Source organism: Mustelus asterias, chromosome 1 (genome assembly GCF_964213995.1).
Source record: "Mustelus asterias chromosome 1, sMusAst1.hap1.1, whole genome shotgun sequence".
Taxonomy (NCBI): Eukaryota; Metazoa; Chordata; class Chondrichthyes; order Carcharhiniformes; family Triakidae; genus Mustelus; species Mustelus asterias.
The window spans coordinates 51,126,834-51,146,072 of record NC_135801.1 but is presented as its reverse complement, the minus strand read 5'-3'; the positions used below and the strand labels follow the sequence as shown (position 1 = coordinate 51,146,072).

At 41.4% G+C, this 19,239-nt stretch overlaps 2 protein-coding genes across 8 annotated transcripts in view; one reads left to right on the top strand and one right to left on the bottom strand.

Moving 5' to 3' along the window:
- Positions 1-19,079, bottom strand: part of abce1 (ATP-binding cassette, sub-family E (OABP), member 1) — a 60,334-nt gene extending 41,255 nt beyond the window's left edge. The window contains exons 1-7 of one of the 4 annotated variants that reach the window (XM_078212101.1): positions 18,619-19,017; positions 14,402-14,452; positions 13,793-13,960; positions 7,894-7,979; positions 5,298-5,395; positions 3,756-3,873; positions 2,238-2,375 (exon numbers count right to left, since the gene is read on the bottom strand). In XM_078212101.1, the coding sequence (XP_078068227.1) occupies positions 2,238-2,375; positions 3,756-3,873; positions 5,298-5,395; positions 7,894-7,979; positions 13,793-13,895 (543 nt within the window). In that variant the 5' untranslated portion in view covers positions 13,896-13,960; positions 14,402-14,452; positions 18,619-19,017. Of the gene's footprint in view, positions 1-2,237; positions 2,376-3,755; positions 3,874-5,297; positions 5,396-7,893; positions 7,980-13,792; positions 13,961-14,401; positions 14,453-18,618 lie in introns of all 4 variants that reach the window. The other 3 variants (XM_078212100.1, XM_078212105.1, XM_078212102.1) reach the window with 3 other exon arrangements.
- A 12-nt stretch (positions 19,080-19,091) lies between these two features.
- The window catches only part of anapc10 (anaphase promoting complex subunit 10), a 52,586-nt gene continuing 52,438 nt past the window's right edge, over positions 19,092-19,239 (top strand). The window contains exon 1 of one of the 4 annotated variants that reach the window (XM_078212171.1): positions 19,092-19,145. The gene's annotated coding sequence lies outside the window, so the exon portion shown is untranslated. The remainder of the gene's footprint in view (positions 19,146-19,239) is intronic. The other 3 variants (XM_078212164.1, XM_078212146.1, XM_078212180.1) reach the window with 3 other exon arrangements.

The following is a 19,239-nucleotide window of genomic DNA, read 5'->3' as shown; positions in this document are numbered from 1 at the left end:
TTTCACATTCTTTCTGCACTTAGTTTTTTTTTAGGTAAGATCGGCCCCTTGGTTTTTTCCCCTCCATTGTTTTAGAGTAGAGTTTTGATTAGGTTGATGGGCAGAGAGAGAGCCATTTGTTGAAGGGGAGGAGCTAGGCTTACAAGGCAAATCAGGCAGTTACTGCTGGCTTCTGGCTCTCTCTGTGGAGTCTGCTGTTTCGGACTTGCTAGGAGAAATAGGTCTTTCTCTCTCTCTCTCTCCAGAGGTATTCTGGAGGCTCGAGGACTGGCAGCCCACGTGCAAGCACGTAAGCTTGGGTGGCACGATAGCGCAGTGGTTAGCACTGCTGCTTCACAGCTCCAGGGTCCCGGGTTCGATTCCCGGCTCGGGTCACTGTCTGTGTGGAGTTTGCACATTCTCCTCGTGTCTGCGTGGGTTTCCTCCCACAGTCCAAAGATGTGCGGGTTAGGTTGATTGGCCAGGTTAAAAAAATTGCCCCTTAGAATCCTAAAATGCGTAGGTTAGAGGGATTAGCGAGTAAATATGTGGGGGTAGGGCCTGGGTGGGATTATGGTCGGTGCAGACTCGATGGGCCGAATGGCCTCCTTCTGCACTGTAGGGTTTCTATGATTCTCTATGAAGCCTGTGTGGTACTAACTGATCTTGAAGAGGAGTTTAAGTCTATAAAAGGAATATTACTTGAACATAAGAACTAGGAGCAGGAGGCAGCCATTTGGCCCCTTGAGCCTACTCCGCTATTCAATAAGATCATGGCTGATCTTTTCGTGGACTCAGCTCCACTTAAGCATCCGCTCAACATAACCCTCAATTCCTTTACTGTTCAAAAATCTATCTATCTTTGCCTTAAAAACATTCAATGAGGTAGCATCAACTGCTTCACTTGGCAGGGAATTCTAGAGTCACAATCCTTTGGGTGAAGAAGTTCCTCCTCAACTCAGTTCTAAATCTGCTCCCCATTATTTTGAGGCCATGCCCCTTAGTTCTGGTTTCACCCACCAGTGGTTCCCTCTCATTTATGCAATGAACAGGTACAGAACATAATCAGAAAGGCTAGTGGACTGCTGGTGCTTATATCTCAAGGACCAGAATACAAGGGGATAGAAGTCATGCTATGCCAAACTATGCCCTGATATCACCCCTGCAGTATGTAAACAATGTAGAGTATCAAACATTAGGAATGATGCATTGTAATTAGAAAGGGCAATTTGATCAAAGTTTGAGATGTTAAGAGGGACAAATAAAATAGATATAGAAAAGCTATTTTTGCAGTTGGGGAGTCTTAATTTAGGGGCCATAGTCTAAAATTTAGAGCCACACCCTTCAAGAGTGAAATTTATTTTATTTGTTCCTGAACATTAGTGCCATTGCTGACTAATTGTCCTCGAGAAGGGAGTGGTGAGCTGCCTTCTTAAAATTAAATGCACTTCCACACACAAAAAGGGTGGTAGAAGTTTGCAACTCTCTTCAGCAAACAGCTATTGATACTAGATCGATAGCTAATTTTGAAACTGAAATTGATAGATTTTTGTTAATCACAAGTATTAAGCAACATGGGATAAAGGTGATTATTTGGAGTTAATTCACAGGTCAGCCATCATCTAACCAAAAGGCAGAACAGCTTTGAGCAGCAAAATGGTCCACTCTTCTTCACACATTCCTACTTGAATTGGCTGTTCCTGACATTCTGGTTGCACTCCCTACCCAAAAACCATTGTCTCTGGTGATCAAAACAGAGAAAGAACAACTGGTTAGAGAATTTCTTGATGGGTCTACTTCTGGGTCTGGTGAAAATGGCGATGTACAGGTCAAAAATACAGAGGATTGACAATGTGAGTTGTTTTGAATGCTTGTCACTATTCCAAGACCTGCAGTGCAACTGAATGTGATGATGTGTCATCACAAAGTATCTACTGGTTTAGTCAAAGTCTTCTGCGACCAGTGGACACCATCAGATGTGGAATGTATTATCGATGACTAGGACCAAATCAATGACACAAAGCTGGATGGGAGGGTAAGCTGTGACAAAAATATAAAACTGAAACAGCAACTTTAACACACAGAGGATTTCTTTACTAAAGATCACTAGTACACAAGACCAGAATGATTATTTGGGAACTATTCCCAGGGTGCACAGTGCTGAAATTAAAGTACAGCCATATTTGTTGGAGCTGCCTAAAAGATCACTCAACTTGTGCCAAGTTAAAAGCATCAAATGTTTGGATTTTTACAATTACCTTTACAGCCTTTGGGATCTGGTCCACATACTGGGGCTTGATGATGGCCTTGAGATCATCTTCTAGGATCTTTGTGAAATAGTTCTGCAGTTCAGAACCTCTGAAGTAGGTCAAAATCTCCTGCCAGTCGGGAGGATCCTGTTGGAAGAACCATACGCTTACCATTTATAAAGAGTGCAAATTTTAAAGTGCGATTGCCTATGTGCTTTTCGAAGGGGAAAAATATTTTATATCGGGGTGATCCCCCTAAAATTACGTGTCTTTGGAAAATGATTTCTTGTAAAGAGCAACTTGCTCTAGGAACCAATAACTTAACCAAGCTGTCTGGGAGATAAGCAATAGTACAGCAAAGAGTAAACAATAAATTTATTTCACAGGGCAGTAGATTCCTGTGTGTGGTTTTGCTTTCCAAAAAAATTTAGTTTCAAATAAGGTGGCTGCAGGGAACAGTTGACATTGTGTACTGGCTAAAAGGGTTTAAAACTCTTGATAGTTAAAGACTCTACTCAACCAGTGAGTTTGACTTCTGGGATAAAGATTAGAAATGAGAAAATGATGGTGAGGGCAGGAGAAAGAGAGAGCATGAGTTAAAAAGCGAACTAGAGACGAGAAAAAGAATGGTTGGAGAAAACTTGAAGGAACAATCTTACCAGAAGTAAGCCGAAGATAAAGTAATCTGAACCCTTATGTGAATTTTTAAACAGAATTCGGGCCAAATCTTCCAATTTCAGACAAGTATCCGAATGAGTTTTTTTGAGGGCGAGTGTGAAATTGGTATAGAAAGAAATTTGAGTTTGGAAGTTTGATTTAAAGTAACTGTATTCATTGTTTTTCTAAATATCCTTAACGCAAAGTCTATTTAAGATGGAGTACAGTTATTAGTATCATGTTCTTTGTTTTTCATAAAATTATTTTATTTGAAACAGTGAACCTTGTAGCTTCTTCTTTTAGTAAATACCTGGTTTTTGGGTTTCCCAAAAAACTGTTACTGTTTGCTATCAAAATTATAACTAGAACATCAGACATACTAATCATAAAATAAGTTTCCATTATTAGTTGATTTGCCAACTTTATGAAAAATATTGACAGTTTAGCAAGTGTTGATTTATTCCAGTGTTATCCATGAGAACGAGAGAAGAAAAATGTTAATTCTGGCAATACAATAGTACTTGCACTATTTGAGGGATGCATCACTATAGATGTCATTACCTTTTAAGGTATCATATTATGTACAGTTGTTGTTTTGCTCAGAGCAATTACATTTAATAATTATCCAGAAAAACTACGGTAGCTATTGCAATACATTTTCTAATTACAGCAATTTAAGCTTTAAACAATACTACAGATCAACATGTCGAAATATTTTATATCCAGATCATGCAAACAATCGTGGCAAAACCATTCAACAAATTATGAAAACCTGTAACTTTGACTACAAATTTCTAGCAACAAAAATACCACTAATTGAATGGCAATGTAAATAAACATTTTACATACTACCCACGAGAAAAAACTCACATCATATTTCCCCAGGTTAGGTTTTTGCTTTCCTGCTAGGATCTTCAAAGCTGTAGATTTTCCAATACCATTAGTTCCTACCAAACCCAAAACTTCACCAGGTCGAGGAATAGGCAACCTAAAATTCAGATTATTCAGGGTTATTGAAATTTACTCAACTTTGAAAATCTTGTAAACTGTAGAACACATGACACACCTCAAGTTTACCAAGGTAAATGTCATAAAATGCATTGAAGGGTTAAACACAGTGGTGTGAAACCTCCACCCCATCAGTGTTCTGAACGTGACCCACAAGACATTTTGTTGACTGTTTCCCATATGCAGAGTTACCACATTCCACTGGCTTTCATCCGTGTAGCCTTTTTCCTATGAGTATAACTGAAGTGATACGCACGTAAAGCAAGCGCACGTGAATTTAGATGCATGCTGATTGCACACAACATTGGATGCATGGCTCTCACAGTCAATTAAGTGTAAATATTTCTTCTGTTTTTACCACTTGAAGCCAATTCTATTAATATATCAATGATTAAGCATTTTCGATATCATATGAAATATTTGGCATGTACTAAATATATTCAATCTTATTCATGGGGGTCACAGTTAGTGAACATGCCCGATTTCAACCTTGTGGCCCACTGAGATGAAGGAGGGCCACTCATGTGGCCCACTAAGACTAGATTGCCCATCACTGTTTAAATGGGCACTGTTTAAATGTTTGGGCTATATTCAAGCCAGAGGCAGATAATTCTAGAGTTCCTTCCTTTAAATTAGAACCAGTTGAACATTTGTTGATAAAGAGACTTAAAGTCTGCAGGTGCAACAGGTGATCAAGAGGGCAAATGGGATGTTGGCCTATATCGCAAGGGGGATAGAATATAAAAGCAGAGATGTCTTGCTGCATCTGTACAGGGCATTGGTGAGGCCGCAGCTGGAATACTGTGTGCAGTATTGGTTCCCTTATTTGCGGAAGGATATATTGGCCTTGGGAGTGCAGAGAAGGTTCACCAGGTTGATACCAGAGATATGGGGTGTTGATTATGAGGAGAGACTGAGCAGATTGGGTTTGTACTCATTGGAATTTAGAAGGCTGAGGGGGGATCTTATAGAGACCTATAAGATAATGAAGGGGCTGGATAGGGTAGAGATGGAGAGATTCGTTCCACTTAGAAAGGAAGCTAGAACTAGAGGGCACAGCCTCAAAATAAAGGGGGGTCAGTTTAGGACAGAGTTGAGGAGGAACTTCTTCTCTCAGAGGGTGGTGAATCTCTGGAATTCTCTGCCCACTGAAGTGCTGGAGGCTACCTCGTTGAATATGTTTAAATCACGGATAGATGGATTCCTGATCGGTAAGGGAATTAGGGGTTATAGGGATCAGGCGGGTAAGGGGAACTGATCCACTTCAGATCAGCTATGATCTTATTGAATGGCGGGGCAGGCTCGAGGGGCTAAATGGCCTACTCCTGCTCCTATTTCTTATGTTCTTATGTTCAAAAGCTGTCAAGTGATTATCAAAGCTCTCAAATTTTTCAACACCATTACCTGTGAAGCTTGAAGGAGTTTGCACAGTATCTATGGGTTGTCTCTTTAGCCAAGTTGCTAGGCAAGTTAACAATTGATAAAGCCCCAAAAGGGCATTTCTGAAATAGGAAACAGAAAACTAAATAATTAATAAAATGATCATATCACATTACCTTCAATTGATTACTGGTTACACAACTGAAATTAGAGCTATTTTGTCTACTAAAGAAACAATTCCTAGAAAGTTCCAGAACAAATGCAACTTTTTGCAAGAATTTTAAAAAGGAATGAACTAGCTACAATCTAAGAATGCAGAAAAACATTAATTAAATCTATTATCACTATAATTTTTTCTCTATTCTTACCCTAACTATTCAAACTATGTAAATATTGCCACCTTCCCTGCAGCTTTTATAAAATGCAGAATGAGGAAGTTTCAATCTCATCCCAGAAATCCACAGTACTGAGAGAGAAGGCTATGAATTAGTGGGGGTGGCATTGAGGAAATCACTGAAAGGATTGCAAGAAACATCTACAAACGTGTATACTTTATCAACTAGAAGGGTCCTTTTCATATTTAACATTTGGTAGCCTTTGCTCCAGTGGTTTTAGCCATTTTTCAATGTCATGTGGCATGAACTGAATTGGCTGAAGACTGGCATCTATGTGGCTGGGGAGTTCAGGAAGAGACTAAGATCAATCATCCACTCGTCATTTACTGGCTGAAGATAGTTGCAAATGTTTGTCCTTTGTGCTGGGCTGCCTCACCATTGAAGACCAGGATGTTTGTGGAACCTCATCTTCCAATTAGCTGTTTAATAGTTTACACCATTCATGATTGGGCATGGCAGGACTGTAGAGCTTTGATCTGATCCATTGGTTGTGGGATCGTTTTGCTCTGTCCATTATATGCTGCTTCTGCTGTTTAGCATGCATGTAGTCCTGTGCAGCAGTTTCACCAGGTCAACACTTGCAGCGAGTGGTTAGGATTTACCGGAGTGTGGTGTAGGCAGTTTCAAATTGAGCCATTCAAGAGGGAATTGGATTATCTGAAAAGGAAGAACGCATAGGGCTATGTGAAGGTGGTGAGTGACTCTGTGAATTGCTTTTTCATGGAGCCAGCAGAGGCACGATGGGCCAAATGGCTCTCTTTCAAGCTGTAACCATTCTATGATTCACTGCCCACCAAATACTATTAGTATTTGTGTACTTTATAAATGTCATTTGATATTTATCAGATGACATACATAGCACTGTAAATTAAATTAGTATTAACTATAAAATGCATTTAACTGCTTCAATGCTCAGCTGGTAAATACAGCGAGTATCTGAACTATACTGACCAAGAAGTTGGAGGTTCAATCTCCAATCTATGCTGAGCTAGCCAATTTTGCTGGGGAGCAATCAGGATATAACAATTAGCCTGTGGTTCTGAGATAGTAAGAAGTTTAACAACACCAGGTTAAAGTCCAACAGGTTTATTTGGTAGCAAAAGCCACACAAGCTTTCGGAGCTCTAAGCCCCTTCTTCAGGTGAGTGGGAATTCTGGTCACAGAGCATATAAAGACACAAACTCAATTTACATGAATAATGGTTGGAATGCGAATACTTACAACTAATCAAGTCTTTAAGAAACAAAACAATGTGAGTGGAGAGAGCATCAAGACAGGCTAAAAAGATGTGTATTGTCTCTAGACCTGCAGACTTTCACTGGCTGTCTTGTCTGGAGACAACACACATCTTTTTAGCCTGTCTTGATGCTCTCTCCACTCACATTGTTTTGTTTCTTAAAGACTTGATTAGTTGTAAGTATTCGCATTCCAACCATTATTCATGTAAATTGAGTTTGTGTCTTTATATGCTCTGTTTGTGAACAGAATTCCCACTCACCTGAAGAAGGGGCTTAGAGCTCCGAAAGCTTGTGTGGCTTTTGCTACCAAATAAACCTGTTGGACTTTAACCTGGTGTTGTTAAACCTCTTACTGTGTTTACCCCAGTCCAACGCCGGCATCTCCATGTTCTGAGATAGAGGATACATCAGCTAGAGACTTTGCCCAGGGTAACCAATCAATGACTGCCCTTGGTGTGCCATGGTATCAGGTACAGAGATGACAGGTTAAACAGTGATGCCCACTCGCACTGTCCAAGGTCTCATTGAAGATAACAGTGTTACTGTTGGGTACTGGTTTATCTGTAACCTGAAAGGACTCAATACCTCAGAGGAAAAGGTGCAGGTCAAAAGGAAAGAAAACAAATAGGGGAAAATAAAGAGGGGGGGGGAGGAGATGCTGCATTCATCCATAAAGACCCCCCCCCCCATTATAAGTGCACAGACTCACAAAGAAAAAGTTCAATTTAATCACAAAATTATGCCACTCAGTGAACATCATAGCGGATAAGTGAACATGGGCATATCTTGCATAGCTTTGACACCTGGTTACATTTGTAGCTCACAAAATAGAAACAAAAAAAAAGAACAAAACAATAAGATTCAGATGATGCAAACCAGGTATAGAATCAAAGGTCAATAAGGTGCTATGCTACGTTTGTGTTATACTTTAGAGGGCAACACACCACCACCCTTCCCATCCAGAAAGAAATAAATAGAATGCCTTACCTTAATGCAAATACCACAACCAATACAGAGAGTTTCTGAAATCCAGGCGATTTTACTCTGAGCAGTAACTTCAATACAAAGCTTTCCTGCAAGAAGACCATTTGAATGGCACCATTTAAACTTTCTGAAGTGGTACTTAACAGGAATGTTTTTACAATTTAGTAACTTACTGAAAAATCGTCACACATTTGAAGTACGGCTTTGTGAAAAGCCAGTCACTGTTAGCACAGTTTTATGGCAAAACCTCATCCAAGTCAGAGGGGCATGAATTCAAGCTCCACTCCCAGTACATGACCACATAGCCTAGGTTGAGAGCTTAGTGCTGAACTAGGGGAAATAATGCATTGTTGGAAGTAGAGGCTTTTGGACAAGATGTTAAATGGAGGTGCCATCTACCTCTGTGGATGTGAACAATCCCATTTCAATAGCTGAAGAGAAGGACAGATGTTCCAGTGCACTGTTCAAAATTTACTCCCTCAACCAAAACCAGATTCAGTGGTCATATTTTCATTTAGTTGTTTATGGGACCATATCATTTGTAAATTTGCTGTTCATTTGCTCACAGAAATAATCTATTGGCTGCAAAGTGCTTTAGGATGACCAGAGATCCTGAAAGGTACCATTTAAATGCAATTCAATACTTCACCATGTAGGACAATGGTCACAGCTAAACCAACAGGTGGGTAGACCAAGTTCATTGAGTGAATTGAATGGTCCGAAAATTGCAGTCAATTTGTTAGGATTAAAGAAGATAGAACATGGTTAAAGACCAGGGTGCAAAATACATGGAGGCGTGGGTGAATTTACTGCCAAAATATGACAGGTAGCTCACGAGAAAGCAAAATCCAGGGTGGTAATTTCCAGAAAGGTCACCCTCATGCAAGATTATTTTATACTAAGACTACTTCAATAATTTGATGAAGGTATCTTGTTGAGATTGGGAAAACATGTAGTTTGAATGGAGGAGCATCAAGCATAGGAGAGGCAGATTCTGGGAGGAGCTGCTCTCCCAATCACAGATTTTGTCTCTCCAATCAGAGGTTCCCTCCCCCCCCTTGCTGCTCCGCCAAAGATCGAATCTGTGTTTAGAAGGGCTGGAGCAGCCACATGGGAAAGACTGGAGAATTGAAAGCAAAAAAAAAACTTTTCCTCGAGTTGAAGAGGAGAAATAGAGGCAAAACATTCTCTGAAAAGCAGAATCTCAGAACTTGAGAGTCAATTGATAGTTGACATATTTTTCTTACGTTTTTGAACAAGTCTTTGGGAGCTGTGTGTTTTTGAGTGGTGGAGGTGCCAGTTTCTGGACGCAGAGATTAATCTTTTTAACTATAAACAAACAATCGCCTCATCATCCCACTTTCTGTTACGACAACCTTCCTATTTTAAATATGAAGGATAAAGAAGAAAATCAGGATCTCGGCACTGCCATCAACAGACTCCGAGGAGAGAGGGAGGCCAGGATGGCAGCAGATCCAGTGCAGGGAGTTGAGAGAGAAAATATGAGAGGGAGGGGGAAAGGAGTGAGGACGAGAGAGACAAAAAAAACTGAGGAGGAAGGAGATGGGAGGCCTCTAAGGACAAGAGAGAGGGGTAAGGTGTGGGCAACATTGCTCACTTTTTAAAGACAGTTTATTTAATTTATTCACACATATAATTTCCCAATTTTAAAAACTTTAATAAAGTGAGAGAATTCATTTTTTGAGACCCTTAGGTTTTTAAGTGTTTCTGCTATGAAATGTTTGTCTGGAAGCTTTGAGTGATTATTTTGGTGCAAGTGTTGCCTTGATTAAAAAAGTTTTGATGTGTAGGAAAAAATGAACATAGAACATAGAACATTACAGCGCAGAACAGGCCCTTCGGCCCACGATGTTGCACCGACCAGTTAAAAAAAAACTGTGACCCTCCAACCTAAACCAATTTCTTTTCGTCCATGAACCTATCTACGGATCTCTTAAACGCCCCCAAACTAGGCGCATTTACTACTGATGCTGGCAGGGCATTCCAATCCCTCACCACCCTCTGGGTAAAGAACCTACCCCTGACATCGGTTCTATAACTACCCCCCCTCAATTTAAAGCCATGCCCCCTCGTGCTGGATTTTGCTGGAAATGAGAGTCCAGTCGATCCAGAAGAGCCTGACCTTCCGGGCCTCTAGTTTTGCTTTGTCAGCCACTGGAGGAGAATGATAGGAAGGGACAGGGGATAGTAGTGGCGAATGAAGGAACACTGTTTAATTGTTGTTGGTTTCTTGATCATCTACCCAGCACAAGATCTCTAGGCCCTACCCACCATCTTCATATTAAACCATTTGCCCACCTCCCTGCAATGGTGCTACTCATTTAAAATATCTAGCGAAAAAGTCTACCACTATAGATACCAAAATTATAAAACAAGAAAATGGATAGAAATTGCATCGCTTTCATAGAATCATAGAAACCCTACAGTGCAGAAAGAGGCTATTTGGCCCATCAAGTCTGCACCAACCACAATCCCACCCAGGCCCTACCCCATATCCCTACATATTTACCCACTAATCCCTCTAACCTACGCATCTCAGGACACTAAGGGACAATTTTAACATGGCTAATCAACCTAACCTGCACATCTTTTGGACTGTGGGAGGAAACCCACGCAGACACAAGGAGAATGTGCAAACTCCACACAGACAGTGACCCAAGCCGGGAATCGAACCTAGGTCCCTGAAGCTGTGAAGCAGCAGTGCTAACCACTGTGCTACCATGCCGCCCGACTGTGCTACCGTGCCGCTCAGTTTAGAATAAATGAATACTCCTGGGTACATCTGGATAACAAGTGAAAATTTGTCATCAAGTACACCCACTCATAGGACTGTCCATATCGATGTGATAAATACTTCCCCTAAAATGTTCCAAAGACAGAGCACGGAATATACACTCCAGAATAAAGGGACTATAAAACATGCATGAGGATAAAAAGATTAAAAAACAAGCAGCGTCAGAGCTCGTGAAACAACTATTCCCGTGCTTACACCACATGACCCTCTACTATCTTTTAATGGACCCTTTAGCTTCAAGGAGCGCACACCACCGCCACCAAAATTAAAACTTGGTTCCGAAAATTAAAAGGCTTGGAAAGATGGTAGTGGTAATATTACTGGACTAGTAATCCTTTGGGAGCACGGACACCATGGCAGCTACTGGAATTTAAATTTAATTAATAAAGCTGGAACATAAAGCTCACCTGTGGCCTTGACAACTATCATTGATGGTTATAAAAACCCATATGTTTCACTAATTTTCTTTAAGGAAGGAAATCTGCCATTGTATCTGGGCTGGCCAACATGTGACTCCAGACCCACTGGAACGTGATCAACTTTTAACTGCTCTCACGGGCAATTCAAGATGGGCTGACCTTGCCATCAATGCTCATATTCCATGAGAAAATATATAAAAAAACAAGGTACTCAGAGGGGGTGCTACAAAGCTTCACCAGAATAATACTGGCGATGATTCAAGGAGGGAAGAGCAGGTTTTGCAACACAGTGGTAGCAGTCCTACTTCTGGACCAGAAGCTCCGGGCTCAAGTCCAACAGCAGGACTTGGTCACAGGAGTGTTTATAACACAATTCAAAGGGATGATAATCAGCTCAAGAATCCTTCCAGCACTTCCACCACTATTCCCCAAATAGAAAAACAGTACGGTACGAAAATTTGCTAAAGAAAGAGCTACGGTTAGATGACCTTGTCTTACATTCCCTTCAGCACAAAAGGTTAAGGGGTCAATTTGATCAAACTGTCCAAAATATTAAAATGATTCAATAGGCTGGATAAAGAAAAGCTATTTACCCTGCTGAGCATCAAGAACATGGGAACATGGATTTTAAAACTAGAGCTAGACCACTTAAAAAGGAAATCAGGAAGCACTTTCTCACCAAGTTCCTTTCACCCATCCTCCTGCTTGCGCACCAACACTGGTTCCTATAAACCAATTTTAAAATTATCATCCTTGTTACCCAATCTATCCATGGCCTCACCCCTCCATCATTCTGTAATTTCCTTCAATCCACCAATTCTCTGTATTATCTACACCCCTCTAACTCTGGTCTCTTAAGTGCACACCAAGATCCAACCAATTATAATAGCAAATTACAGCAGATGCTAGAATCCAAAACAAAATTAGAAAACACTGGAAAATCTCAGCAGGTCTGACAGCATCTGTGGAGAGAAAATACAGCCAACTCAAAATACAACTCAATTGTTTTGAGTCTGGATTACCCTTCATCAAAGCTAGGAGCAAAGAAAATCAGATGAGATTTATACTATTGGGGGGGGGATGGGGGTCTGTAATTGGACAAAGGAAATGTAAATTGTGATGATGGGGACTGAGAAAGGTGCTAAAAGTGTCCTTTAGGTGATCGGAATGCGTGAATGGCAGAACAAAAGTACAGATTGTTAAGAACTACCTGAGGAATGTGGCAGTTGCTCTGAAGGGGGAGTTTGGAGGCAAGATGGAGAGCGAGATTGGAGAGATGGAAAAATAGAATAATAGGTGATTTAAAAAAGGATGAAGAAGATGAAAAGAAGAAATGAAATAAAACAAATGGTGGAGGGAGAGTTCATGCTCTGGAGTTGTTGAACTCAATGTTCAGTCCAGAAGGCTGTAAAGTACCCAATCAGAAGATGAGGTGCTGTTCCTCCCATTTGCATTAGCGTTCACTAGAACACTGAAAAAAGGCTGAGGACAGACATGTGGACAGGAGAGCAGGCATGTTGGAGGGGCCACCGACAGGAAGGTCTGGGTCTTGCTTGTGGATGGACTGGAGGTGTTCTGCAAAGCGATCACGCAGTCTTGCGTTTGGCCTCTCCAATGAAGGGTAGACTGCATTCATAGAAATCATAGAAACCCTACAGTGCAGAAGGAGGCCATTCGGCCCATCGAGTCTGCACCGACCACAATCCCACCCAGGCCCTACCCCCACATATTTACCCGCTAATCCCGCTAACCTACGCATCTCAGGACTCTAAGGGGCAATTTTTAACCTGGCCAATCAACCTAACCCGCACATCTTTGGACTGTGGGAGGAAACCGGAGCACCCGGAGGAAACCCACGCAGACACGAGGAGAATGTGCAAACTCCACACAGACAGTGACCCGAGCCGGGAATCGAACCCGGGACCCTGGAGCTGTGAAGCAGCAGTGCTAACCACTGTGCTACCGTGCTGCCCATTGGGAGCAGCGGATACAATAGACCAGATTCAAGGAGGTGCACTGCTTCACCTGAAAAGAGTGTTTGGGCCCTGGGATGGTGAGCAGGAAGGAGGTAAAGAGGCAGGTGTTACACCTTCTATGATTGCATGGGAAGGTGCCGTAGGCAGAGAGTGGACCAGCGTGTCCTGGAGAGAACAGTCCCTGTGGAATGTTGGCAGGGAGAGTGAGGGGAAGATGGATAACTTCCAATATTCTTTCCCTAAATTCTCTCTCCACCTCTCTCTCTTAAGATGTACTTCAGTACTTACCTTTCTGACAAAACCTTTGGTCATCTACCTTAATAGCGCTTAATGTGATTAGGTATCAAATTTTGATTTATAATGTTATTGTGAAGCACATTGGGATGTTTTATTACACATAGAAGGTGCTAAATAAATACAAGTTGTCCTTATTGCAAATAAAATATGTGTTTATATTCCCTTGATCTGTAGTGCTTTTTATGCTTACCAATAATTCTTTAAAAATGCAAGATTTTTCTTAATATATTATGAATCCACTGAACAAAATTTTCAAGGGATAGAGTACTAAACAACAAATTGATCTCACCATGTAACCAGGCATAAGATGTTAGTAAGCCAATATAAATCAGAGATTACAAAACATAGCTTGCTTATTTTCTTATAAAACATGCAATAAAAACAAAATTACTTACCCATTCGAACCACTGGACAGCTCTTCTTGCATTCTTGACGACATTTCTTTGGCTTACACTTATCATGGCTGACAATGGCAATTCTTGTTAGCTTATCTGCCATCTTGCCTCAAAAAGGTTATACCTTAACCAAAAATGCTTTGTATCATGCCAGACAGAACATACGATCTAAAAAAATGTCAATCAGAACAACCACAAGTTACAAGACAAAATTATACTGGTGTGCATTGTTAATAACTAAACATGTTACCAAAAATTTCAAAAATAATGAATAATTCTGAAGATACAGAAAAACATCAAGTGGCATTTTCTTAAAAGCAAACTGGATATGCTAATTTGAAGTTTTAAAAATGTCTATGTATATATGTACATATATAGATAAATAATATAGTAAAATTGCAGTATTTTGTAGTGCAATAAAATTCAGTTACAAAAATATCACTGTACAGCCCCATACTTAATCTGTTCAACTGATATATTGTCAATTACAAATATTCAAATTCAACAGTGCCTTGATGTAGACATGTACAAAATATAAATTGTATGTTAGAATTTTAAATTATCAAAAGCAGGTAAGTGAACACATTAAGCTGTGCTCAAGTCACTTACCATTTGGATTTTGGAATCAAAAATACACCAAATTGGAGTAAATAGACAATACTAAGGAAGACAAACAAATTTCAGGAGGACATAATAAACTTGAAAATAATTTGCAAGTGGAAGTTCAACACAAATAAATGAGGTATTACATTTTATGAGGAAAATAGGAAGATAATCTTTTACTTGAATATTATAAATAGGATATGGAGACACTGGAACAGGTGCAGAGAAGATGTACAAGAATTATATCAGAAATGAGCGGGTATACGTATCAGGAAGGGATCGACAGGATGGGGTCTCTCCTCTCTTGAACAAAGAAGGATATGGGATGACCTCATACAGAGAATGTTTCCTCTTTTGAGGAAGAACCTAAATTGTTATCAATACAAAATGGTCACTAATTCAATCGAAAATTCAAAAGCAATTTCTTCAGCCAGTAGTAACGATATGGAACTTATGATGTGGCGATGCTGGCGTTAGGCTGGGGTGGGTACAGTAAGAAGTCTCACAACCCCAGGTTAAAGTCCAACAGCTTTATTTGGAAACACGAGCTTTCGGAGCACTGCTCTCATCTGATGAAGGAGCAGCACTTCGAAAGCTTGTGATTCCAAATAAACCTGTTGGACTTTGATATGTAAATTGCAATCACAGAGTGGTTGAAGCAAATCGTACTGGTAAATTTAAGGGAAACTAGTCAAGCACATGAAGGTGAAGGGAATAAAGGGGTACGATGTTAGATTTACATGAGAAAAGATGGGAAGAGACTTGGGTGAAGCGCCTATCTGGATTTCTTGAGCCAAATGGTCTGTTTCCATGCCATGAATTCTACCTAATCCCACTTATAAAATCTGTCAACAGAAGGCAGTAACCATATCCAAATATATCAAAGTAATTAATGGGGCATATTGAAAATATTGTTACTTGTTAGAGGCACTATAGCAATTTTTTACAATTAATGTTTCCCAGCACAATTTTGTCATTTCTACTTTCATAAGTGAGATCTGATAAATTAATTGTTTTGTATAAATAAATTGGCTGAGTGTAAACAAATACTGTATAAAGAAGTACTGCTTTTAAAAACTAGGAAGTAACCGAAGGGAATGATAGCACAGTCACTATGCCATAGTGGTAATGTAACTGGGCTAATAATTCAGAAATGCCAATTAATGCTCCAGGGACACAGGTTCATCCCCATCACAGCAGGTGGCAGAATTTAAATTCAATTAATTCATAAATCTGAAATAAAAAGTTAGCATCAGTCATCATAATCATGAATATACCAAACTGTCTTAAAACCCATCTGGGTTACCAATGCCCTTCAAGGAAGGAAATCTTTACCTGGTCTGGCTGACATGTAATGGTAAACCCATTGTAACGTGTTGGCACTTAACACCCCTCTGAAATGGCCTATCAAGCATTTCAATTGTGTCAAACCACATAGGTAAAGTTTAATAAGGATAAAGCAGGACAGACCACCCAGCACTGACCAGGCAACAGAAACAACATCCAGTTGGCCCTGCAAAGCTCTTCTCACTGACGTCTGGCACCAGTGCCAAAACTGGGAAAGGTGTCCCACAGGTTACTCAAGCAACAGCCTGAGGGTTATACTTACAGAATCATTCATTACAGCCAATGTTCTAGACTCTACCACCACCATCTCAGTGTGCCCATTTCCACCAGCAGGATGGATTCACCAGAAGTTGTGGTACAGTGGTATACATCTGTAAAGGTGTGACCCTGAGAGTCCTCAACATTGACTCTGGACCTCATGACGTCAGCTCCCTGACACCAGGTCAAATGTGGACAAGGAAACCTCCTGTTGATTGCCACCCACTACCCCATTCAGCTCATGAATTAGTGCTCCTCCATGTTGAAAACCACTTGGAAAAGTCCTGAATAGCCATCACGTAAGGTCCCTACTACAGTAGAATGTTCATCACCAAGAGTGCCTCAGTAGCTGGCTGAGTCCTGGTGAGAGAATCTGCCAGACTGGGCATATGGCATGTGGGGGAAGCAACAAAAGGGGAAAAAAACTCACTTGACCTCACCTTCAGCAATCTACTGGTCACACATGAATTTGTCCATGACAGTATCGTTAGGAGTGATCACCACACAGTCCTTGATGAGACAAAGTCCTGTACCCACAGCAAGGATACTGTCTATTGTGTGGGGTGGCACTATGACTGTGCTAAAGAGGATGGAATCAGGACAGATGTAACAGCTCAAAACTGACATCCATCAGCAGCAGCAGAATTGTATTCAATCTCAATCATCGTGGTCAACACTCCACCATTAAGCAAAGGCTCAACGCTGGTTCAATGAGCAGTGAAGGAGAGCATTCCAAAAGGCAGCACCAGGCATACATAAAAATGAGGTGCCAACCTGGTGAAGTTACAAAAGACTACATTCATGAAGTAGCATGCAATAGGCAGAGCTGAGCACTCCCACAACCAACAGATCAGAGCAAAGTTCTGCAGCCCACCACATCCAGTTATGAATGGTGGTGGACAATTAAACAACCAACCAGAAGAGTAGGCTCCACACACATACCAATCCTCAATGATAGGGAAGATCAATGCATGCAAAAGACAAGACTGAAGCATATGCAACCAGCTTCAGCCAGATGTGCTGACTGGGTGATCAATCTTGATCTTCTCCTGAGGCTAAAGATGGCAGCCTTCAGTCATTTCAATTCACTTCACACGGTATCAAGAAATGGCTGAAAACACTAGATAGGGAAGAGGTTATGGGCCCTCCCAACATCCTAGCTGTAGTACTGTAGACTAGCTGCACCCCTAGCTAAGCTGTTCAATACAGCTATAACTCCGGTAACTATCGGACAATGTGGAAAATTTTCCAGGCATGTCTAGTCTGCCAATAGCATGACAAATCCACACCAGTCCATTACTGGTCATCAGTCTACTCTCAATCAGAAAAGTGATGGAACGTATCAAAGTATTATCAAGTGGTATCTACTTAGCAATAATCTGCTCACTGATGCTCAATTAGGGGTTCAGCAGGGTTATTCAACAGACCACATTACAGCCTTGGTTCAAACATGGACAAAAGAGCAGAATTTAAAAGGTGACAGGAGCGTGACTGCCCCTGACATCAAGGCAGTTTTTGACCAAGTGTGGCATCAAGGAGCCCTAGCAAAATTGAGGTCAATAGGTATCACACCTTTCCTTCAAACAAAATTAATTTCAACAAAATTGTCACAATTCAGCATAGGAGGCTTAGGGGTGATCTTATAGAATAATGAGGGGCATAGATAAGGTAGTCAACATCTTTTCCCAAAGAGAGGGGGGTCGAAAACTAGAGGGCATAGGTTTAAGGTGAGAAAGAAGATACGAAAGGGTCCAGAGGGGCACTTTTTTTCCCCCCCACACAGAGGGTGGTGAGTGTCTGGAATGAGCTGCCAGAGGCAGTAGTAGAGGCAGGTACAATTTTGTCTTCGTAGAATCCCACAGTGCAGAAGGAGGTCATTCAGCCCATTGAGTCTGCACCGACCACAATCCCACCCAGACCCTATCCCCTCGACCCATGCATTTACCCTAGCTGGTCCCCCTGACACTAAGGGGCAATTTAGCATGGCCAAGCAACTTAACCCGCACATCTTTGGTGTGTGGGAGGAAACCAGCACACCCAGAGGAAACCCACGCAGACACGGGGAGAATGTGCAAACTCCACACAAACAGTGACCCAAGCCAGGTCCCTGGTGCTGTGACGCAGCAGTGCTAACCACTGTGCCACCAGTTATATGGGTAAGATGGGTATAGAGGAATGTGGGCAATTTGGACTAGCTTAGTGGTAAAAACTGGGCAGCATGGACAAGTTGGGCCGAAGAGTCTGTTTCCATGTTGTAAAGCTCTATGACTCTATAATTCAACAAACAAATGTAAGTAAATGTTTACATATTCTATACTGCACTTCAGTACAAGAATTTTGAACAGAAACTTTGCAGCCCAGGGTATTTAATCAAAACTGAAAAAAACTATGGCAACAAGTTTGAAAGACCATTAACAGAAGTATAATTAGATTTTTGACAGGTTAACAAGCGAAAAGCTGAATAACGAGGCCACTATCCCTTCCATCAATTAAACGGTTAGAAATCTGTAACCGTTTACCCCATTCAATCTTCCATATTATATGCACATTTCAAACATAAACACGGACAATAATCACTTCCAACACTGTAAAATAGGAGACATATTACAAAAAGTTACATTTTATGCAGATTTTGAACACCGGGGCTGAAAACTGTTTCAACAGAAATGCCAGCTGCTGCCCAGGGGCTGTCATAACATTAAAATCTCAGACATATACAGCAATACCCATTCGTGTCCCTAACAGAAGTCATATCCATTGTCCAAGCTGGACTCCGCTGCGGCCCATCTGGGGAAACGGGCCCGAAGCCTATCTAATGTCCACGTTTCGACTCGCTGTCTTTTTCTCTCCAACTCTTACCCCCGCCCAATGTCACAAAGAAATGCTCCCAGAACCGAGTACGCTGCTTTGATCGCTCCTTTACCTGGGTGTGGCAGGGTGAGCCGGGGGCAGCCTGTGCGGGTTACTGAGTGCAGAACTGCGGCATAAATCCAGCCGGTTACACTCACTCTCCCACTGAACGTGCCAGGAGGTGCCGGCCAAGATGGCAGTCGCGCAGCCGCACTCTGCACAGCCGCTTGCGTCACACGTCAGCGTGTCGACGATTGGAGCCGAGCGGCAGAAGCTGGTGCGGAAGGGGTCAGAGGTGATTGTGCGGGGTTGCTAAATGGGGAGGAGGGGGGGTAATGGAGGAAGAGGGGAGTAACGGAGGAGGAGGGGGGTAACGGAGGAGGAGGGGG